Here is a 23536-nt window from a genome sequence, read left to right as displayed (position 1 = left end):
TGTATTTGGGCTTGTAGACATGGTCAGAACAACCTGCTTAAGTTCAAATTAAGGACCAGAATGGGGAAGAAAGGTGATTTAAGTGACTTAACATGGCATGGTTGCTGATGCCTGACTGGCTGAACTTTATATTTTAGAAACTGCTGATCTGCTAGGATATGCTCTCACAATCTCAGGAAATTACAACAAAACAGGCAAACCAAAAATGATCGATAGAAGATTGGAAAAGTGTTGCCCATAAGGTCCCGTTAGGCTTTAACATGTTTTTCATTAGTACGGACTCGGATCACCTTCGCCACGACTGGACTGATTTTCCTTATTACAATGGAGTAACTTCCAATGTGTTGGGTAGTTGTCATAGCAACGCGTCCGAGCGTCCCGCGACGTAATTAGTATGCGACACGAACGCTGGACGTCCAGGGAAGAATATACCAGCGCTCGGTCTGTGTCATCAGATTCAGAGGACCACGGCAATTTTTTTTGTAACCATTTCCCTCTGCTCGCCCGGGGTTCCAGATGCAAGGTGCAAATAATTAAATGAATGTACATTTTAGATTTAAATGAGGAGATGCTGAGCTGGGCAACACATTGCATATCATAGTTTACTGATTTACTCATTAACTGTTTGCTGACGATTAAATTACAAGATGAAATTGTGAACCGATTGGAATAAGAAGCGAAACTTGAATATTTTACGCCTCTTTTTAAATAATTTGATCAATACTTTTAGTTTTTAATGTCCAACTTTAAACTAATTTAAATTAATAAAAAACTAATAATACAATGAATAAAATATTTAATAATAAAGGCTTTAATCAAGGCTATTTCTTTAAAATAACTGCACTGGCATGTACCCAGAGGGGATACCTGCAGAGCACCCAGGTGGTCAGAAGGACTTTGATCTGAAGTGTAACATTTTAAAGAGCCTAACACGTGCTTTTCAGATACTTTTAATTCTGTTGCATTTTAACTTAAATTGAAATACCTCCACTTTGAGCAGTCCCACCCACTGTCCAACCCCGTTTAGACAAAACAAGGGTCTTTGAATCGCCTGCGTTACGTCACGCATATGCGCATGCATAGGGGCTGGTGGACAGGCTGTCGCCGGGAGGCTGGAAAATCTTATGGAAAACGAAACCAACATTGGAGTATTAATAGCAGCGGTGTCTTACACTTGTATCACAGCGTTTAAGAGGCAGGCCGGCTCTTCTGACTGCGTACTTGAAGTATAAAAGCCGGTCATTATGGAGCATTGCTGGAGATTCACTGCGGGTACCTCCCAACAGGAGCTGCTTTACAGCTCTACCCCATGTGAGCCTCTATTTTAGCAGGCGCACAGGTCTGTTTTTATTTTGCGGTACTGCACAAGTACTGCCTCTGTTTTCATCCAGGGTTAGTCAGCTCTCTGCGTTTATTCATCTGTACCTGCTCAACATCCGTCTGCTTCCAAGAAGACATGTCCGGGACCCACTGCTGAGAGTCTGTTTTCTCACAATATTTAAAATAATCAAATGAAAATGAAGTCGTCTCTGGCTCCTGGGATAAGACTTATCACCAACTTTTCTCGGGATAGTTGGTAAGTTTCCATTCTTTTTGTTCTCTTGGCGCACACGCAGCCCTGTAATGGAGATTGCTGCTTCTTATCTCTGCTAAATGATTGATATCTCTGTTAGATGATTGACTCAAACTAGTCGATAAACCGTCAGAATGTGAACTGTTCTGGGACCAGTAAATCCAGAGACATTATCATGTAACCAGCTATTGTTTTAAATGTCTCAGTTCCTGTTATAAATGTATTACTACTTCTTGTTTTCTGTACCCGGCACGTCTGGTTTCCCCTGTGCGAATCTAGAATCCCACCAAACTCCATTAAAAAAATTGACATTTTAAGAGGTGGCCGGCCACAGTTTCCAGTGTCGACCACTGGGTTATTTTGCAATAACCGAAAACTGTCGAAAGGGATTTATACCTCCAGATTTATCAGCAAATAAAGTGTCAGTAAAGAGCCATTCCATTATATTTCCTGCTTTTCTAAATCTGACTGAATATAGAAAATACAAATTTTTCTTAAGACAACTCAGGCTGAAACTAACTGGGTGAATCTTGAAGAGAGTTTTCATCGGTGAGTCTCATGAGGATTGTGTAGCTCAGAATGAGTCGGACCAGTCTGATAGATGGATCCCCACCAAAAGAAAAGCCAGCAACTGGGAAAAAAGCATCTTTAAATTCTTAAAATGTTTGAGGAAAGGAGAGTACACGAGAGTAGGAAGAGTATCATGTGACTCAACTTCAGTTTCCCTTTATTTCAGTTTCATATACTTTGAGAAGGTCACATTGAAATAATTAAAGCAAATGATTGAATTATTGACCCACATTGTGCTGGACAAACGAAATGTTTGTCTCACACACAGTTTGTTATTAACAAAGGATGTGCCCTTAACTCCTCCCGCCATATCTGCTTGGAACACTCTTGGAATGGTTTGCCATGATAATAACGCCGGAATATGAAAACCATTCAATGACCTGAATGTACAGCATAGTATAAATTTCTCCAAAAACAAAGATCAAACTAAATAATCAAATGATGATAATAAGACAAAACCGAATGTTTCATAAACAATGATGATGATAGTTAGTGTTTATGTTTGTTTACCACCTTTTGCAAGCATTTTTGTATGCACAGTCTTCACCATTATTTATCAATTCAGACAAATGTGCGTCTTATTTGTGTTTGTCCTGATTCCTAATTCTTTAAACACACCTTCGTACTGTATCTCTCAAATTCCAAACAATTTAGGTGAAATCACTGGACTAAAAGAACTTTAGGTTCACGTTCCTTTTGAAAAGATAAACAGACAGATAAACTTTCAAGGGTCATAAACCAAATAAAAGTAGGCTTTGAATTATTTAACACTCTTGCATCTCAAATTAACACCTTACACTCCAAGTATAATGTGAGCACTGAGAATACTTTTTCCACCTATTAACTTGTGTTGTTTAGCCAGCATGAAAACAGCTGATCTGTGAGTTTGTTACCCAAACAAATATTTCTACGTCAGTGGAAAGTTTTACTGTTTTGTGTCATGTGTTTGTGCTGGAGGCATTTTAATTGATGTCACTGCATGATTAATAAGCATACCTTAGTTATTCTCTTTGTAGGTTTATTTTTATTATTCTGTTTTGATATTTTGAATAATAAAGATAATTTGATTGTCATTTTTAAATGATTTTGGTTCTAATGTGTCTGTTTTTGCAGGTATCGTGGTTTTATTCTCATCCTCACCTTCCTGTTCTACACAGCCTATCACTTGTCACGGAAACCTATCAGCATTGTTAAGGTGACTGGAACAGTTGAATTTCTTTTTATGAACACTATTAACAGTGTTTTTGCAGGATCAAATGCTCTCTAGAAGGACAGAACATGTCTTTCTTGTCTTGTACTTTTTACCCTCAAAAATGGATAAAATCTTTACCTTAACACTGCTCATTTGTTATCTCCTTACAGATATATTGATTAAATCTAATTTCTAACATTCAATCTTTAGCTTGTCACAAGATCAGGGAGACAACAGAAGATACGCTCTTTTAAGAAAATAATTTTATCTACATATAACTCAGACACAGCCACAATTAAAGGTATTCGTGTCTTTACAAATTCATAGAAATTAACAGCTGAAGCACAAAAGCTGGTAGAAAAGCAAACGGCTCTAAAGGACGTCTGCTGAATATGCTAAAGGGATTTTTCTTGTTGTTTCAATCAAAGATAGTCAAGCAACAATTGAAAGTGTTTGCATGATACAGCAATGGTCTGCAAATGAAGGCTTTTAAAGTCAAATGCTGTAAAAGCCCCTCATTGTTTAAATTACAAAGTATTCATGAAGTGGTCATAAAACAATCATAGGCTGTGATCCTGTCACCCTGAGAGCTGCAGTGTGTTGTTTGTGGTAATAGTGGTATCCTGGCATATTCTTATACTGTATCTTTATACATTTATACACCTATAGAAGATAATTTTTTTAAATCTTTGGTTCTTCATTTGCTTGTGTCAACTACTGTTTTAGTCATTTCAATTGGTTTCTTTCCACGTTCTTCTCTCGCACTCAGAGTGAACTGCACAGAAACTGCTCCAACGTCATTCAGCCAAAAGACATTAATATAACCAATAATGTTACCTGGTGTGATTGGCCACCCTTTGGTAAGTCCTTTAATTGCTGTCATTAATGCTCGCTTTGGAAACACAACTTCTAGTAGATGAGATTTTGGACAATTGCAGCTCTCAGAAAGTTTCAGTGTACCAAATTATTACTACACATGATTTATCAGTTGGTTAGGTGTTTGCAGTGGAAAAAGTGGCGTATGCATGGATAGGAGGAGCTGCTGTGGTGAAGCAGCTTCTTGAAGCTCTGAAACTAAAAAAAAAACAAGGAAAAGGGAGACTTTGTTTGTCGTCTGTAGTACCCCAGAAATTCCAAGTATGTTGATGCATGATTACCTACTGCGAAGGACATGCTGTACACTGATAACTAAATAGTTTGTAGTGTGGGTGTAGATTTTCTCTGAGACTGGAGGCCACATTATAGAGGTGTTCAAGTAAATTTTACACCTTTTCTAGATCATTTTATGATGAAAACTTTAAAATCAGCCACTATGAGATACTATAAAATGAACTGGTGGTTTTGCTCTGGTTTTATATTTGTGTTTTTATATTTTTTTTATATTAGAGTTTTTGGTTAAAGTCCACCAGCTGCTGTTGACTCACGTATAGTTGTCTTTACTTGTTGGCATTAGTATTATAGGTCATTTAAACCACATACACAGCTACACTGTGGCCAGAAGTTGAGGTTAATAGATGAAATCTGCAGTACCTGGAACTTTTTGGGGGAAAGTCTGGTGGAGAGTTAAGCTTAGTGCTCTAAATCCATAGAGGCTGCACTGTCATGGCCAAGGTTGTTGTTTGTGTTTGTGAGCTGCTGTGAAACTGAGCTGATCATGTGAGACCTGCAGCTGATAAATATTTAACTTTTAGTTAATGTTACAGAAACACAGAAAAGAGATAAGTGTTTGAAGCTGCACTGGAAGAATACTGGCTATAAGATAGATACAATTACATCTTCTACAACAGAGAATTACCACCAGTTGCACTTGTCATAGTTCCTGTGCTCTGTGGTTACTTTTCTGGCAAGTTTGAAAGCAACTAAATTACAGGGATTATATTAAAAGGGTCCTACTATCATTCCTTCCTCTTTGTCAAGCAACTTTAAGTCTGGGGTTAAGTTTTCAGCTTGAATCTAGTCCAGCTGTGATCGTGTGAGAGCCTGTAATAGGTTAATAGTCCATCATATGGTCAGACCAGAGAGCCAGACAACTCTGTGTTCACAGACGTCCCACCCATCAGTTCATTCAAAACATTTTTTTTTGCAAATAAACCAATCAGAAGAAAGTTGACAAAAAGGGGGCCGCTAAAGATAGAAGAGCTATTAATAATATTAATTAGGCATATATTATGATGTTGTTTAGCAACAACCTAACAACAAACTAGGTTCACTGACCAAACAACATTGTAGCATAGGGATGTGGTAGTAAGATAAACAAGAATTATTTTATTGATGACAGGAATACAATGAGGAGCTGGTAATGAGATTAACAGGTCCAGAACTCTGCTGCAGTTTTTTGTGTGTGTGAGCCGTACTAATTGACGAAGACCTCACAAAATTATACGCGCCGATGCGGAGAAAAGTAACAGTTTTCTCTGTTTTCTTGTTAAAGACCAGGACAACTATCAGACACTGTTTGGGGTCTTGGATAACTGCTTTCTGGTTGCTTATGCCATCGGGATGTTTTTCAGGTTTGTATTTGCTGTTTTTGGCTGACCTTGTTGTGTTTTTGTCTGAGAGGGCATGTGCTGCACTGAATAATAATCATCTCTCATGTTCTCAGTGGGATATTTGGTGAGCGTCTCCCTCTGCGGTACTACCTGAGTATTGGGATGTTGATGAGTGGGTTGTTCACATGTCTGTTTGGCCTCGGCTTCTACTGGAACATCCACTCACTGGGGTACTACGCCTTCGTCCAGGTAAAGAAACAAATCCACAAACCTGACCTTTAATTTACTTTCTGATTCATGTATCCTGTTCTCTTTTATTATTTCAATTGTGGGGCATATGACTGTGATATCATTTATAAATAAGAGCTGAAATGTGAGCTCATCAGCACATTAGCTGATTTAGGTTGCTAGCATGAAAGTGTCATGGTCCTGGGTCTTTTGACCCAGCGTTTTAAGTTTGAGTTTATTTTGTTCATTAGGTTATCTAAGTTCATTTGGTTATTAGACTCCTTGTGTTTTCTTCCCCTGTATTTAAGCTTCCCCTCAGCCTTCGTGTTTCATGCTGCGTGTCTTATGTTATCAAGTTTGTATTATTATGCCTAAGTGTTTCTAGTTATTATTTTCCCCTCGTGTTTCCAACAATGTTAAATCTCCCCTGCTCTTCATGCGTTTCATGTCTGTGTCTTACATTGTCAAGTTCTGGTTGTCGTTTCTAAGTCTGCATGTTTCCTGTTTTATTTTGAAAAGGGGTCTTGTGTTCTGTGCTCATGTGGTTAGTTTTACTCTTGCCTGTGCATCATTATGTCTATCCTAGTCAGCTGTTTCCTCATGTGTCTCCACTTCCCCTAATCACCTGCTGTGTATTTAAGTCCTCTATTTTCAGTGTGTGATTGTCAGGTCGTCTGTTGTCCACGCCATGTTTCCTATGCCATGCTTCCAAGTTTCTTGTCTAGGTTTTTCTTATTGTTTGTTTAGATTTCCCAGTTTAGGTTTGTGTTAATTTTGCTTCAGTTTGCCTTGCCCTTTGTTTGTACCTTTTTTACCAGCCATATTAAACGGCTCACCTTTTGTTAACATTCAAGTTTTGTTCCCTGTTCCTTGGAGTCTGCATTTTGGGTCCTTTTTTCAATTCATACAGTCTGCCCTCGCCAGACTGTGACAGAAAGTGGTGGTTTCGTTAGCCACACAGTTGAGAAAGTAAATCGGTAAATGTCCTGTAATTGTTTTAATGTTAAAAATCCACTATTAGACAAAAACAGGGGAAGAGAGTGTAGAAACATTTTGACACTTTCTTGATTTAAAAAATTAAAGGAGTGAGTTTGACTTTTTGCTCTCACCTGACTGAGCAGTTAAAACACTGAGCCTGCCCTGACTGAACTAAACTGAAATTATAGACTCTCTTTGAAGCTGATTAATCTAACACTTGGACACAAATGAAAAGCAAAGTGCAGTTTTACACGATTTAACTTCATCTTTAATGAACAGCAGCCAGCTGCAGTGACCGTGGAGAACTTCCCTGGAGCTATCAGCTATCAGTGCTCCTTCAGAGACACAAACCCAGATAGAGATGCTGCATAAATACACTGTGTTTACAGTTCAATTTGTGACATAAAGTAAAGTTTAGCTGTTGTATTAGTCTAAGAGAGAAAGTAGATTTGCATCCTTTTATCTTATGTTGCACAAGCCTTTTGTTTACATTTCTAAACGGATTGTCTTTGAATCTCTTTCTCTGCTGAGAATGAGGAAACTTTGATTTGCTATAAACAAAATTGTGTCCATTTCGGGAACAACTGCAGCATACAAAAAAAACTGCATTAGGTGGAAAAAATAAGGGAAGTGCAGTGATCAGATGAACTGTCTCTTGCTGACCTCAGGTTTTACTGATCGCTGAGGTCTGTAGAAATGTTTTCTCTCACTCAGTGCCTCGTCTTAAACACAGGCGCTGTCAGAAAAGTGTTATTTCACTTCAGGGCTTTTTTCACGCCTTTTGACCACTAATAATAACACGCCAATGGGTTGGATTAGCTCAGAAACAAGTGAAAAAATTAGCTTCAGCCACAGCTTAGGCTAGTTGCCTTCCCATAAATTAGGGATGCCAGTAATGAGACTATTTAGTCTGTTTTTTAAGTCTTTAAATTGAAACCTCAGCTTAAAAAAACCTGGAGATATTTGATTTATATATATATAAAAAGCAGAAAAGCTGCACACCCTTATCTTTGTCATGAGTTTGTCCGCCTATAAATGCAGGAAAATATTTATTTATTTAATTTTTCTGACCTTTGTGCAGTTGCCAGATTGCAGTATTGTTTTACACCTCTCAAGTATCACATGAGCTTCACACGTGTCACATGACCAGCAGTCAAATTCCATCAGCACTTCTCAGGAAAGCATGGAAAGTTAATCAATCAATAAATAAAGTTAAAATTAATAAAGTTAATTTTTAATAAAAATAGGATTCATTCAATAAATGGACAATGAGTTTATTCTAAGGTCTTTACCTCAAAATTGAATTGAATTGAGTTTGTAAGAAAAAAAAGGCGTCTATGGCAATAGAGAAATTGAAATCTGTGACCGGAAGTATTTAAAAAACTGGGTCAACAGTATTTATTTCATTTATGATCCTGTTTATTTTAACCTGTTAACATGTGCACTTTAGGTATGGATATTGAGCATCTCTTACAGGCGTGACCACTGAGAGCTCTGCAGGTCAGTGCAGAGCTCTCTTAGCAGCTTTTCCACTTGAACGTGCACAGAGCACATGGTGGCTTAGTCACTCTTAGATCTCACTTATCACATGACTCGCAGCTGCATCACATGACTGCACATGCAGAGCTTTGCTTATATCAGTTTGGTGTAGGAATGTTGAGAATCTATGTTCGTTGATCTCTTCTTCTTTTCCTCTTCATGCGGAGTTTACAGGGTTTCACGAAGAACGTTAACACAGTCCAGGTTCTCTTTCTGTTTCATTCTGCAGGTCATGAACGGGCTGGTGCAGACCACCGGTTGGCCAGCAGTGGTGGCTTGTGTTGGCAACTGGTTTGGAAAGGGGAAGTAAGTAGTGGGGGAGAATTCATGCTGAATGTGCATTAGAAATTGCTTTTTTCCCTTCTTTTTTCTTTCTTTTTTTGATGGCAGCAGAATGAAACACAAGCACATTGTCAAACCAGGCTTGGTTGTAGGTCAGACGACACTCACATCATAAATTAAAGTTATGAGCCTGAAGAACTGGTTCTCACTAAAGTAGAACTAAAAGCACAGCAAGCAGACAGACATATTAAGAATATATAATTGGCTCTAAAAATACACTAAAGAAAGGGGCAGGGAACAGAAAAAAGAACAATATTTATAGTAACAGTCACATGTCTGTCAGTGTTTGCACTGCTGCTATTGATTATGTCCACCTCAGCCAGTCAAAGAAGTTAGGTTACACTAAAAAGAAGATTGTATGTGTACATAGGTGATGAGTATTGACAAGATCTAATTGACTGCCATTATCAATTCCGCTTTTAGGTTGGATTCTCGAGCAGTTCCCTTATTAACTCCTCATCAATTCTGAGTGCAAAACTATTGATATCTTTGAGTCTGAACACGGTGTCCAGTTCAAAATAAGCCTTTATGTGACTTAGGTGTGCAAAAGCTGTCATAAGTTTGCTGGAGTCTTTGTGTTAGGGGAATTGCTGTAAACCTGCCTTTACCTGACATATGTAATCATATGTCAGGTGCAACATATTTATATGATAAAGAAAAGCATCAGGAGGCACTTACAGTGGGGCAAAAAAGTATTTAGTCAGCCACCGATTGTGCAAGTTCCCCCACCTAAAATGATGACAGAGGTCAGTAATTTGCACCAGAGGTACACTTCAACTGTGAGAGACAGAATGTGAAAAAAAAATCCATGAATTCACATGGTAGGATTTGTAAAGAATTTATTCGTAAATTAGGGTGGAAAATAAGTATTTGGTCACCTCAAACAAGGAAAATCTCTGGCTCTCACAGACCTGTAACGTCTTCTGTAAGAAGCTTTTCTGTCCCCCACTCGTTACCTGTATGAATGGCACCTGTTTGAGCTCATCATCTGTATAAAAGACACCTGTCCACAGCCTCAAACAGTCAGACTCCAAACTCCGCCATGGCCAAGACCAAAGAGCTTTCGAAGGACACCAGGAAAAGTATTGTAGACGTGCACCAGACTAGGAAGAGTGAATCTACAATAGGCAAGCAGCTTGGTGTGAAAAAATCAACTGTGGGAGCAATCATCAGAAAATGGAAGACATATAAGACCACTGATAATCTCCCTCGATCTGGGGCTCCACGCAAGATCTCATCCCGTGGGGTCAAAATGATCATGAGAACGGTGAGCAAAGATCCCAGAACCACACAGGGGGACCTGGTGAATGACCTGCAGAGAGCTGGGACCAAAGTAACAAAGGTCACCATCAGTAACACACTACAACGGCAGGGAATCAAATCCCGCAGTGCCAGACGTGTTCCGCTGCTGAAGCCAGTGCATGTCCAGGCCCGTCTGAAGTTTGCCAGAGAGCACATGGATGATACAGCAGAGGATTGGGAGAATGTCATGTGGTCAGATGAAACCAAAGTAGAACTTTTTGGCATAAACTCAACTCGTCGTGTTTGGAGGAAGAAGAATACTGAGTTGCATCCCAAGAACACCATACCTACTGTGAAGCATGGGGGTGGAAACATCATGCTATGGGGCTGTTTTTCTGCCAAGGGGACAGGACGACTGATCCGTGTTAAGGACAGAATGAATGGGGCCATGTATCGTGAGATTTTGAGCCAAAACCTCCTTCCATCAGTGAGAACTTTGAAGATGAAACGAGGCTGGGTCTTCCAACATGACAATGATCCAAAACACACCGCCCGGGCAACAAAGGAGTGGCTCCGTAAGAAGCATTTGAAAGTCCTGGAGTGGCCTAGCCAGTCTCCAGACCTCAACCCCATAGAAAATCTGTGGCGGGAGTTGAAAGTCCGTGTTGCTCGGCGACAGCCCCAAAACATCACTGCTCTCGAGAAGATCTGCATGGAGGAATGGGCCAAAATACCAGCTACTGTGTGTGCAAACCTGGTAAAGACCTATAGTAAACGTTTGACCTCTGTTATTGCCAACAAAGGTTATGTTACAAAGTATTGAGTTGTATTTTTGTTATTGACCAAATACTTATTTTCCACCCTGATTTATGAATAAATTCTTTACAAATCCTACCATGTGGATTCATGGATTTTTTTTTCACATTCTGTCTCTCACAGTTGAAGTGTACCTCTGGTGCAAATTACTGACCTCTGTCATCATTTTAGGTGGGGGAACTTGCACAATCGGTGGCTGACTAAATACTTTTTTGCCCCACTGTACATATGAAATTTTAACTTCAACAGATAACAGGACTGTTCTCTTTTTCATTCATCTCCATAATTTTGCTTGTCACTGCTTTGATCTTTGCTCATACTGAGGCTCCCGGCTTGTGGCTGGCTGAACTGTGGATAACTTTAGCTTGAGACATTTTTCCCATGTAACGTGGCTACATGACTACAAACTATTTAACAATATAAACCTGGATATTTATGGACATAAAAAACAAAAACATGTTATCAGTTTTTGGCAGATGACTGCTTTTTAACCCAAAACTGATCCCTAACCTGTCATTCAACTCAAATATCATTTTGTAAACCCAGACAAGTAACAAATACGAGGATTTTGACAGAGTAAACCTGTCGAAAAATCACCATATTTGAGAATTGAAACTCATCATTTTACTGTCATTGTATTAATTTCTCAATGACTCCCCTCAGCTTACAAGTAGAGGCACCTCTGCAGCTTTGTATCGACCATAATGATTTTTTTACTCCAAAGAAAATCTCAATATGAAGTTTCAGGCAGACATGTCAGTTGGAACTAAGTTAGCAGATTGACAGATCTGGAGTGGAGAGATAACCTGTGTGAACCGCTGCATCTGGAAGTCCTGCACAGGCGGTGCATGAGAAGGACATACATCATGTTTCAGAACTGGATATTGAATAATCTAGCACCTGCACAAAAATCCTGCAAAGTTCACCAAATGTCAATTTCACCAGGTTTTTTCTGGCCATATCAACAAACATGTTACGTTTTTTTTTTTACCTTAATCAAACCGTGAGAGAAAATGGACATCATGCTTATTAGTCAGTTAAACAATCAGCTTGTTCATTCATATGTACATTTGTAATCTGGCTAAGCCTGTTTTCCTGCCTCCCTGTGGTCATGCTAAGATATGTTAACCATTGTCTGGGTCCTGCAAATCTCTTGTGTGCCAGGATTCAGAGTATCAGAGAGCACAAGAAATGATTGTGAATCATCACAGCACACACGCTCTCTCAGATAAAAAGGCAAAAGGTCAGCCAAAAAAAAGCGCACACAAACCTGGAAAACACCCTGATGGCTTTATCCAAGACCCTGCACAGTGTCTGATAGTTCTAGAGAAACAGGAAACAGATAAAACTCTTTCTTTTCTCCCTTTTTAAATTCATAACGTTTATAAATGTGTGTTTTTACTGGCCTTCCACTCACAAAAGCGGTGACAGCTGACACACACATGACAGTTTTAGGCCTTAATTTGTGGCTCGCAGACATTACTTATACATTTGCCACATTGTTTACATGTATAACAGAAGCAAAGCATAGTAGGCCACATTTAAACCCCAGTAGTGATCTCTGTTTTAATGAACCAGAGCCCTAATTAAGTTCTTGCCTACTTTTTACTTCCCCAAATGTCTTCAGTGCATAAAACAACATAAAGGCATTCTGACAAGCTTCAAGACTCCAGCTCAGCATTCATGAATCCATTTTGTAAAACTGACTTTCAGCAGGAGAACTTCTCGTGACCTTCTCTGTTTTGATTGCCAGGCGTGGCTTCATCATGGGTGTGTGGAACTCCCACACCTCAGTGGGAAACATCCTGGGCTCCCTCATTGCGGGAGTCTTCGTCTCCACGGCCTGGGGATTATCCTTCATCGTCCCCGGAATCATCATCGCCTGCACTGGGGTCCTGTGCTTCTTCTTCCTGGTTGAGAGTGAGTTTCCGTTTGTCAGACAAAATCCAAAATACTTCCCCAAAGTGAGCTTTAAGATTTAATGTCTCCCATCCCATTTCGTCCGTTCTCTTTTCAGAACCTGAAGACGTGAACTGCTCATCTCCTCAGCATCATGTAAGTTACAAAAGCAACGCATCCTTTCCCCTCTTTCCATGAAAAAGTCTGCTTGAGCTGTTTATTTGTGTGTCAGAGTGGTCAGGAGAGGAGTCAGGAGGTTGGTGAGACGGCGCCTCTCTTGCGGGACTCATCCATTGTTGATCCATCCATCAATGGAGCCGTCTCCACTGAGCCAGACGTGATTGTTGAGGAGCACAGCGAGGCCATCAGCTTCCTCGGAGCGCTGCGCATACCTGTGAGTGGAAATGGCACCTTTAATCACAGAAATGTGATTGATTGGCTTTGAATGTGCAGATATTTGTGCCATATTTTACAGTAAAATTTTCCCATCACGCTTAGTTTAACTCAAGGGTTGAAAATTGCTAACTTTGGCACCACCTAGTGGCTAATTAAAAATATCACTCCAAACAAACGTTATAAAAACTATTTTAAAGTTTCTTTAACAATGAAAAATATTCACAAATTGTTTTTATATTTATATTATTAAAGTTGAGGTTGTCAGACTGTTTTTGTCACAGCTGTCTGTCTTAACTGGTCACTTAAATGAAAAGGAGCCGTTATTAATGTTATTAACGAGACTTTTGTTTCTTCGAAAGTCACAAACCCACGCGGCTCCTGTGAAAACGGCTCTGTGTGTTTATCCTGTTAAAGATGGGAGGGACAGTGATTGGTCGTTTAATCTCATTGTTATGTTTACTTTGCTGATAATGAGACTGTTGCCTAGTAACAAATAAGTCACATTTGACACAACAATTAGAGACCAATTCATGCGTCACTTATTATCACCTTTACTTCACTCACTTTGACTTGATCACTCCCGTGATGATGATCGTTTTTGCTGTTAAGCGATTACCTCCTATTTTCTTTTTCTTTTTTTACTCCAACCAATCAGCAGCGAGCAAATTATCCGCCAGACAGCACGAAGAGCTGAAATCGCCTGGGGGCACTTAACGCTTTTTCTTTTTTTTTTCTTCAACTGTCAAAGAAACAGTTGATTTTTCCAGTCAGTGTTTATTATGACTTTAGGAAAGAACCTTATGAGAAACAATTACTTTCCCATAAATATGCCTGTCACAAAGACCCGCCTTCCTGGAGGTTTCTGCTGGAAACAGCAATGATTCTGTTGGAATAATAAATGTGAATCAAAGATAATGATTAGGAATTTACGTGAGTATATGTTAGGAAAAATAAGACAAAATAAGAGTTATAAAGTTGCAGTTTAACTACAACTCTATAAATTTAGCCAGTGCAAATAGTCCTGATCAAAAACGAGTTATAACTCTTTTCCACTCTTCAGTATGCCTGGTTAACAAACACTACCAGTGGGTTTTATTATTATTGATAACATGGTGAATTTCTGCTGTTTGTTACTGTTAAACTGTTTCTATGAGTCACCTCTTTCTTTGTGATCAGCTATTCATCAGTGGTATGAAGACAGGTTTGCATGAACAGGTCCTGAGCAGTGAATGAGTTAAGCATAGATACATGGATACACATTAAATACATTATAGGTACCTGTGTTCATGTATATCTCCTAGGGAACTAGGAGAAACCATAGTCATCTGCAATCATATGTGCACTTGAAAAAAAGGTTGTTTTTTTTTAATCACCTCAAATTATTCTATGCATGGGGAAAGGCCCATGCAGGTGAGAAGGTCTAAGAAATTCAGAACCCATGAGTTGACTCACAGTCATTTCCCAATGACTTTGAATAAACTGGAATTAAGCGATGTCCTCACTGTGGGTTCATGAGAAAGAGTCAGAGCTGTTTTGAAAACCGTGCATGGATTTGACACGCAACTCTGCTCCTGTCATTGTATCAGAAGGGGAGGGTGTTTGATTTCCACCTGTGTTGCACCTCTCTGATGGTTAACGGTGAATTACAGGATGACAGACACTTTAAGTTGCTTCTAGGGTTTTTTCATGATGTTTTCTGTCTCTCAGGGCGTGGTGGAGTTCTCGCTCTGTCTGCTTTTTGCCAAACTGGTCAGCTACACCTTCCTCTACTGGCTTCCTCTCTACATCTCAAATGTTGGTCAGTATTTACACACATCATTTTACTATTAAGATAACCTAATGATCAGTTCACGTGATTTAAAGCAGTTTTTAGAGTTAATGCATTTGTTTTGTTTTTGTTTTTTAGCACATTTTGAGGCAAAAGAAGCAGGAGATATGTCGACATTATTTGATGTCGGAGGAATCTTGGGTAAGCTTTGAGTCTTGTTTGATTTGTAAAATCACTCAGTCAGTTCAGTTTTTGCCAGAAATAAAGATGCAGAACATGATGCAAAAATGCATCACTGCAGTGTGACTGTGTCACATATGGCTGTGTGACAGGCGGGATTTAGACCCAAATGCAGAAAATAAACTCAAGACTTTAGCTTTATTCCTGTAACCCTAAAGGAATGCTGAAAGTAAAAATGTTTGCACAATAGGAAACCAAAATATCAGAAATATCATGAAACACAGGAGAAGGAGGTGCAGAGCATTGAGGAACGACATGAGGAAGGGCAAAGGGAGAACTGGGGTTATAAATAAACACAAGATAATAAGGAAGATCAGAAACACCTGGGAACACAGCTGGTACAAATCTGGGATACAAGACTAGGAAAGGAAAACTGAATGTTAAACACATGAGACAAAGGTTACGAAAAAGCAAGACAGGGATACCTAACACAGAGACAGATGGTCAGATATGGTACAGGGAAACATGAGGGAGACCTGAAGACCAAACTCTGAGTACAAACAACAACAGCTGTAACGGGGAATAAATACAAGTGAAATATACAAAGGTGAAAACTATGCAGTAAGTAAAAATATAATAAATATATAATACATATATAGTTATTTTAAACTAATTATAAACAATTATAAGTAGTGATATCTTAGTCTTCTGTAGAAACAAAGATCTTTAAAATTAAAACTAAAAACTTTTTTGAACACTTGTTTTTAATGAATTCTTAATATTAAAATCTCCCAATTTTATGCAGTCAATATCTTAACTTTTAACCTTTAAATAACCTTGAATTAACCTTTAAATTTGTGCAGTTTTTACTATTCAAAGTATAATATATCGCATAATATCCATGCTCAGTGATAGCGATAGAACAAAAGGATTCTGAATTTAGGCAAGATTTCAGGTTGTGAGGTTTGAGTGGGTGGTGACGGTGAGGTAGATGTGAAGTTTTTCAGCTGTGAACATTTCATGCAGGTATCTCCTGCTCTTAAGCAGTTATGGGGGTTCAACAATTGTGGAAAAAACAAGACAAATTAAAAGGTTTCAAATTTTCAACCCGCCCGTATAGTTCAAGAGACTAACTCTGAAAATATTTGTGGGAAGAAGGAAAAACTTGACTGAACTGTCTTTGTGTCTGCAGGAGGCATCTTGGCGGGCCTTGTGTCTGACTACACTGGGGGGAGGGCGTCGACGTGCTGCGTCATGCTGGTTGTTGCTGCCCCCATGGTGAGTGTCACCTCTTATATTAGATTAATAATACAATTGTGGAGCAGTGAAAATGGACGGGGGGGTGGGAGGGTGGCTGGTGTAAACTTGATTTTTAAAAATCCAAGAGGTCAACAACACTTTCATTTAAATAACTAACACTTGCCATGGTTAGAGGCTTCTGCATACAAGCCTTCATCATGGGTAAAAAACCTCAAATTTATTAAATGCATCTTGCTAGTATTGGCTTGGACCCTCTTTTACCTCCAGAACTGCATTAATTCTTCATGGCATCGATTGAACAAGGTGCTGGAAACACTCATCTGAGATTTAGGTCCATATTGAGACGACAGCCTCACACAGTTTCTGTAGGATGTGTCTCTCCCGTTCCACCATATCCCAAAGGTGCTCGATTGGATTGAGATCTGGTCACTGTGGAGGCTATTTGAGCACAGTGAGCTCATTCTTATGTTCAAGAAACTGTTTGAAGTTGTTAAAAACAAGTGTAAAAAGTTCAAATAAGTTTTCAGAAAGTTCAAGTTTTTTTTTTACAGAAGATCACTCAGTGTGTGGGAGGTGTGACTAAAGCAACACTGTGATGTCACGCTTCATGAAAGATCAACACCCAGTCTAAGAGTGCTGTTTAAAAAGGATAGGTGTATACAGTATATACAGACAGTATATTCTGCTGTTCACAAAAGTCAATCACAAGTGTGTGCTGGTGTTTTTGGCTCCATGTTAGTGTAACCACAATAAGGTAATTTTACCAAAAACAACACAAATAGAAGAAATGATAATTGATCTCAGACACTGTAACATTGAATGCAAAGCCAGCGTTATTCATAGCATGGACTTGCAGATGGAGCACTGCTATAAATGTCGACCACAGTTTTTGACCAGTTCAAATCATAAAAAACAGAAAAAAAAATTTGATAAGGAGATTTAAGTGTTTTGTTTTTGTCTTTGTTTTTTTAAAATCTGCTGGTTTTAACTAATAATGACACAGAAACATCCTGAGCAGCATTGTTAACGCCTGCTCCAAAAGCAGGGTTATTTCTCTCACTGGGGTAAAAATTATTAATCATTTTGACCAGTTTTTTTTTTGACCAGTTTTGTCATCTGAGTTCAGGAAGCTTCTCTCAGTCAAAGTGTATTTAATGTTTTTGACAGGATGATATTTCACACTGATGTGAGAGAGGTTTCTGGCTGTAATAATTGTCACCCATGTGCAGATTTTCCACGATTAGTTGATTGGCTGATTATTTGTTTTGCTCTATTCTCAGCTTTTCCTCTATAATAACATTGGGCAGAGGAGCCTCGGTACTACAATCGGTAAGACTTCTTTATTTTGTCATTTTTAACTTTGATACTAATCACATTAAAAACACCTTGTTGTTAAAATGTTTACTCAAATTACATTCTTGTATAATGTTTAAGAGTTTATGACACAATATTATGGAGTGTATGTAGCGTATGGTCATGATTGTAAACTGGTCACTTTGCCAAAATCAAAGTAAAATTCAAGAATATGACAGAAAGAGGAGACAGGAAGTATTGCACAGTAAAGCATTTTTGATAATCAAGACGTCTAGAAATTGATCACAAGATGCAAGATTTCATTGATTTATTGATCATGTTTTCAGTAGAAAGAAAGATTTCAGAGTTATTAATTCATTATTTGAGCATAGATAACTCACAGATTCTTTACATTTGCTTACATTGACCTGAACTTAGCTCGAACTGAAAATAGATTAGATAGACTTGTTGTGGATTCAGCCCTCACTTATACTTTTTCTTTCTGTGTAGGTATGCTGTTATTGTGTGGAGCCCTGGTGAATGGACCTTATGCTCTTATCACAACTGCTGTATCTGCTGACCTGGTAAGGTCTAAGGCATCATAGGAAATCCTTTGCTTTACTTAAAAATGTCTCCGCCATTGGCATAATGATGCTTCCGTTGCCACAGGGGACACACGAGAGTCTGAAAGGAAACGCCAGGGCGCTGTCGACAGTGACCGCAATTATTGATGGGACAGGATCAATAGGTATGCATATCATGACTAAACGTTAAAAAATCTTGAGCTTAACTCTTTCATCTGTAATTATCATAATAACTAAGGAACAAACGAGTTGGTTAAGTCAGCAGAGGATTTTAAGCCTCTTTTGTCTCAAAAAAGCCCAAAATCTTCCAGATGTCACCTGTTCAGCACCAAACTGCAGACAGGTAAAGTTAGCACCCATCTGTTGATCATGGTGGAACCATTTAGCCTTTAAAAGTGTTTGTATTGCCCTCAGGAGTTGGTGGACACTAAAAATAGAGCTTACATCTTACTGTTAGTTTGTTTGCCCATGAACTCCTCCTGTGTGAACAGGAGATGAGAAACGAAACCCGACACGCAGGTACATCTTATTCCCCTCAAGGTTTTTTTCTATATCCGATGTTATTATGATGTCATCAGGTTGCCCAGCAACCACTTGCCAATGAGGTAGACATTGGACTTTACTCATAGTTTACCTATGGCACCATATAAAAGCACTGTATGATCTGTAATTTCACAAAAATGACATCTATAATGTATATCCATAAAACTTTAATTAGGCTTGATGCGTCATCATGTTGCCTAGCAACCACATAACAAAAGACTAAACAGTCCTGTAGCGTGGTCATGTACTAGTATTCATATCATACTCTTTATAAAACACGGAGACTATTAGTTCTAATATAATTAATGCATCCTTGCATTTCTGTCCACATTTGTCTCATGGTTTAAATTAAAAGCGTAGATAGAACATAAACAGTTATTTTGTCTTTTGTACTCAGGACAGCAGTTTGTGTAACTGTAAAAAAGAAGATGGAAACTGATGAAGTCCTGAGAGACTAGAAAATTGAGTACTTAATGTGTGATTTAAAAGGAAATGGCTATTTTTCCATTTTGTGTTTTTCCTCCTGACTTTTTCATTTAAGTCTGAATAATTCTTGACGACTTTATGCGTTTACACTTAATGACTTATTTTTATGCTCTCTGCAGGAGCTGCACTGGGTCCTCTGCTGGCCGGTGTGATCTCACCAACTGGCTGGAACAATGTCTTCTACATGCTCATCTCTGCTGACGTCTTAGCCTGCCTGGTCAGAGAGCAATCTTTATCTGTTCACTCACATAGAATAAACTTGTTCCTTTTTAATGCAAATGCCAACCAGTTAATTTAAGGATTGTTGTGGTGGTTCATCCTAAATTTATTATTGTGTCAGCATAAAACCGCTGATACAAATGTATACGAGAAAACAATATTAAACATTGTACACTCACTGGCCACTTTGTTAGGTACACCTGTTCAGCTGCTTATTAAGGCAAATATCTAATGAGCCAATCACACAGCAGCAACTCGAGCATCACAAACATAAACGTGGTTGTTACCAATGTGTGCCTACTAAAGTGGGTGAGTGTAACACAACAAAGACAACAAAATTGACAGCTAAAGTTACCAAACAAACAAAATTACAACCTTACAAACAAATTTAGTAATTCATTCATTTAACAAAGAAATAACGTGCAGTACAGTGTTCACATTGAAAACATAAGCAGACTGGTGTGAGGTAGCAAAACAAAGCATGTCTGAATAGGCAAAAAAATGAAAAGGTAACTTATTGCAGTTGGAAGGTTTTTTTAACAGCTTTCTTTGGTACAAAATGGACATTAAAGAAAAACTGCTCAGAACTTCTTATATAGTATATCTATATAGTTTACTTTAAAAATAAATTGGCACCGGTGAAACTGGCGTCTTGAATAAAGGAGCCAGCTGAGTCTGTGAAACATCTGAACATACAATTCTGCAGAGTCGGTTATATTTACCACAAACATGGTACCAGTCTCATGTCATAATAGTCCATTATTGGCAATGTAAGTTACATGACGAGTCTTTGTGTAACATTACTGGTATGTTACTGGTGCAATGCAGAATATCGGTGCCTAAGTCGAGACGTTGCCGCCGCGAAGCTAACCTCAATTCACTTGATTTATGTTGAGAAAAGGAGCAAACAATAGTTTGCCAATGCTGTCCTGTGGACCTTTATTTCACTAAGCTCCACATGGATCCTTTTTTATTCCTAATGATTTTTAAATATTGTGGTTTGTGAGTATGCCAGAGAACTTATGAGAACCACTCAAACCCCCAACTGACACTTCTTTTGTTTGGCTCCAGTTTTTGTCCAGGCTTGTTTACAAGGAAGCTCAGAGATGGTGTGGGTGTGGACCCAGAGCCAGAGGGTGAGTATCATCGTCAACGCCACTGTCTCTTTTTTCGACCTTTACCTTCTTTGTTTACATTCATTTCGGGGAACCCTAGAGATTAAGTAAGCCAATACAGAAAAGACTGATGTTTAAATATGTTTAACACAGCCGGTAAAGATGGAACACAATAGGAAGGCTTTTTACAAAAAAGCCTCAGTTTCTCTAGAGGTTGCATGAAAAGAAGGATGCCTGTGCATTAAAAAGGGAGCTGGGGAAATGTATTAGGATCGTTAATATAATAACTGGAAGCAGGTGGAAGCCACTATCCTGGCTCTTCCCTGAGGCAACAAAATACACTTTTGAGAAAAAGTAAAGCACAGGAATTAGTTATATTGTGCTAGTTTAATCCAACCCTGAAGTAATTTGTTTTCCTCTGTAAACCTGAACACATCTGCACAGTAATCCAGATTAGGTGTTTTATTATAAACATGAGTCATTTATTCTTCAGAATATACTCACAGAATGAAATGAAATAATCTGAAATCAGTGCATCTCTGTTGTTTGCTGCTAAGCTAACAGTGTAGCATATGATTATAGTATCGGTTTTTCTGATCAGCCTCTACCTGCAGGAATTTTGTCATCCTCTAAACTAACTGTGACTTTTTATTGCAGGTTCAATGAGCTCTGAAATCAAAGTGAAAACCAAAACACACAAAGGGAGGAAACAATGATGAAACTGACCTCACCGTACAACCAACTAACTCTTTTTTTTTTAACCTCCAACTTGGACAATCTTCTGCTGAGCTGATGATTGAAGCCTTCTAACTGTACGACAGTATGCTTCTATAAGGAGACAAATGTCTTTTTGAGGACTAATCCACTCATTCTTACTTGTTTTTAATGTTCTTTTAGCATTAAATGGTTTACACTGTTTTTTTTCTTATTGGGTCTTTTTTTTTGTCTCCTTGGTGTTTGTGCCCTTTCAATGGCATTTTAGGCAAACAAGCTGGAACACTGGCTGAGTCAGAAACTGCTTCAGAGGGTTTTACATGCAGTAGAAAGTCACCGTGTAACTGAAAACTAAGTGTAAGGAACTAAGTAAGAAAGTTTTGTGATTTCAAATTTGGAAATTGGCTAACACTTTATAATGTGGCCGTGACTAACAGGGTTCGTGTAACATGCCACGTGTGTAGTCAGTACAATCAGTGGTGTGAAAGGAGAGAAGTGATACTGTAAATAATTTTAAATACTACAGGCATAAGTACACTGTAATAAAATTTAAGTTGTGAATAAGTAATTTTAAGTACTGTTTAACATTTTTCTTGATAATTTTGCAGAAAAACAAACAATATTTCCGTATGTTACATTGCAAATACGTTGTACTTTTCAGTGTTTTGGTCATATTATGAGCTGGTTTAACCTTCCAGAGCTTCCAGAAAATTAAAAATGACTTACCTACAAATACAATTTTATGTAATTTTAAGTAGCTAAGTAAGTAATATAATAATATAATATAATTTGTGTCTCCTTTATTTTCTTGAAAGTTAGGCAAGGTCATGTCAATCTACGGCCCATAGTACGACGTACTTATGATGAAAGCTGGGGAATTATTGATTGTTTTTCTACAAAATTACCAAGAAATTAACTACAAAGTAGTTTACTTGTAGTTAACTAAAGCTAGAGACTGTTGGATCAGATGGTTTTACCAGTCTTGCATGAGGCATGGGGTCACGAAGCTACTTCCCTGAAGCTTTTCATGTTAACTTTTTGAAGGAAGATTTTTTTAAGTTGAATAAAAATGCTGTCAGTTCTACTGCTGTATGTGGTAGATTCAAACTAAAAGAGACGATTGGTTTCTAGTGTAGATTATTGAACAGCAAACAGAAAAATTATTTTTTTTAAATATTGTTTCTTAACACTGTAAAGCCTAAACCGCCAGAAATGCAAACTTTTTTGAAACTTGAATGTTTATTAAGCCTCCTGACAAATAAAAAAAGAAATTTGCACATGATTTTGCTACATCTGGCATTTCTGTGTAATATATTGCTTACAGTATGCATGTGTCTGATTGTATACGTCAGGCTTTTCAGGTGAAAAAAAGTCACACTGATGTAAAAGCCATGTATCAAATATGAATAACTTGACATTACAGAGTTAAAGAATCAATACCATGAAAGTGTTTTTAAACCACAATGGATGTGCCTCATTCACTGCCAGTTAAAAATAAATATTTGATTTTATAGGATTTCCTTACTCATGGGGATATATGAGGGTGGTGAATGACAGGAACATAAAAGCTGCAGCTGAGATGACGATGCCTGATGCCCTGAGGCAAAACTGGAAATCTGAGATTTTTAACAATCTGTGCAAATTATGCGATATTTAAGCCGGAGCTCAAACTGGAAATTTTCCGGTTTTTGGATGTTTGCATTTGGTGTTTAATTGGGAGGTTCAGATGTGGGTTACAGTAAGATTTCATGGAATTGAACACGTCAGTTGTTTATGCACACTCTGAGACTTGGGGAAACTTGAGTATAAGATATTAGACTGAGATATGGTCTAACTAAAGATATTACTGTGCAGTGGATGTGGGTGATTTTAATAATATGTTATTTATTTCTTTGTGTGAGTGCATATTTACCTCCTGCCTTGGAGAGAATAAATTAAAATTCAGTGCATCTCAAAAAATGTGAAATTTGAATTTGTTTTTTGGTAATTAATTATAAAAATAAACTGTTCAAAAGTCTCGAGTCACCCCTCACCACTTTATATTTTGTGTTCAAGAAACTAGACATGTCATTTCTAAAGTATCCTTGAAAGTGTTTCTTTGGACACTGTC

At 38.2% G+C, this 23536-nt stretch overlaps 1 protein-coding gene across 1 annotated transcript; it reads left to right on the top strand.

Annotated features, from left to right (window-relative positions):
* Positions 1 to 1048: 1048 nt before the first annotated feature.
* Positions 1049 to 22708, top strand: slc37a2 (solute carrier family 37 member 2). The gene is made up of 18 exons (XM_004561807.4): positions 1049 to 1576; positions 3257 to 3338; positions 4105 to 4195; positions 5767 to 5845; positions 5938 to 6073; positions 8799 to 8875; positions 12723 to 12889; positions 12987 to 13024; positions 13101 to 13262; positions 14972 to 15062; positions 15171 to 15233; positions 16405 to 16490; positions 17753 to 17801; positions 18276 to 18349; positions 18435 to 18513; positions 19498 to 19595; positions 20669 to 20733; positions 21370 to 22708. Exons 1-18 carry the CDS (start codon positions 1512 to 1514, stop codon positions 21383 to 21385), a joined length of 1518 nt encoding a protein of 505 aa, XP_004561864.1. The 5' UTR covers positions 1049 to 1511; the 3' UTR covers positions 21386 to 22708.
* Positions 22709 to 23536: the final 828 nt, after the last annotated feature.

This window comes from Maylandia zebra, linkage group LG10, assembly GCF_041146795.1.
Source record: "Maylandia zebra isolate NMK-2024a linkage group LG10, Mzebra_GT3a, whole genome shotgun sequence".
NCBI lineage: Eukaryota > Metazoa > Chordata > Actinopteri > Cichliformes > Cichlidae > Maylandia > Maylandia zebra.
Note: the sequence above shows the minus strand (reverse complement) of the source record. Positions and strands in the feature narration are given on the sequence as shown.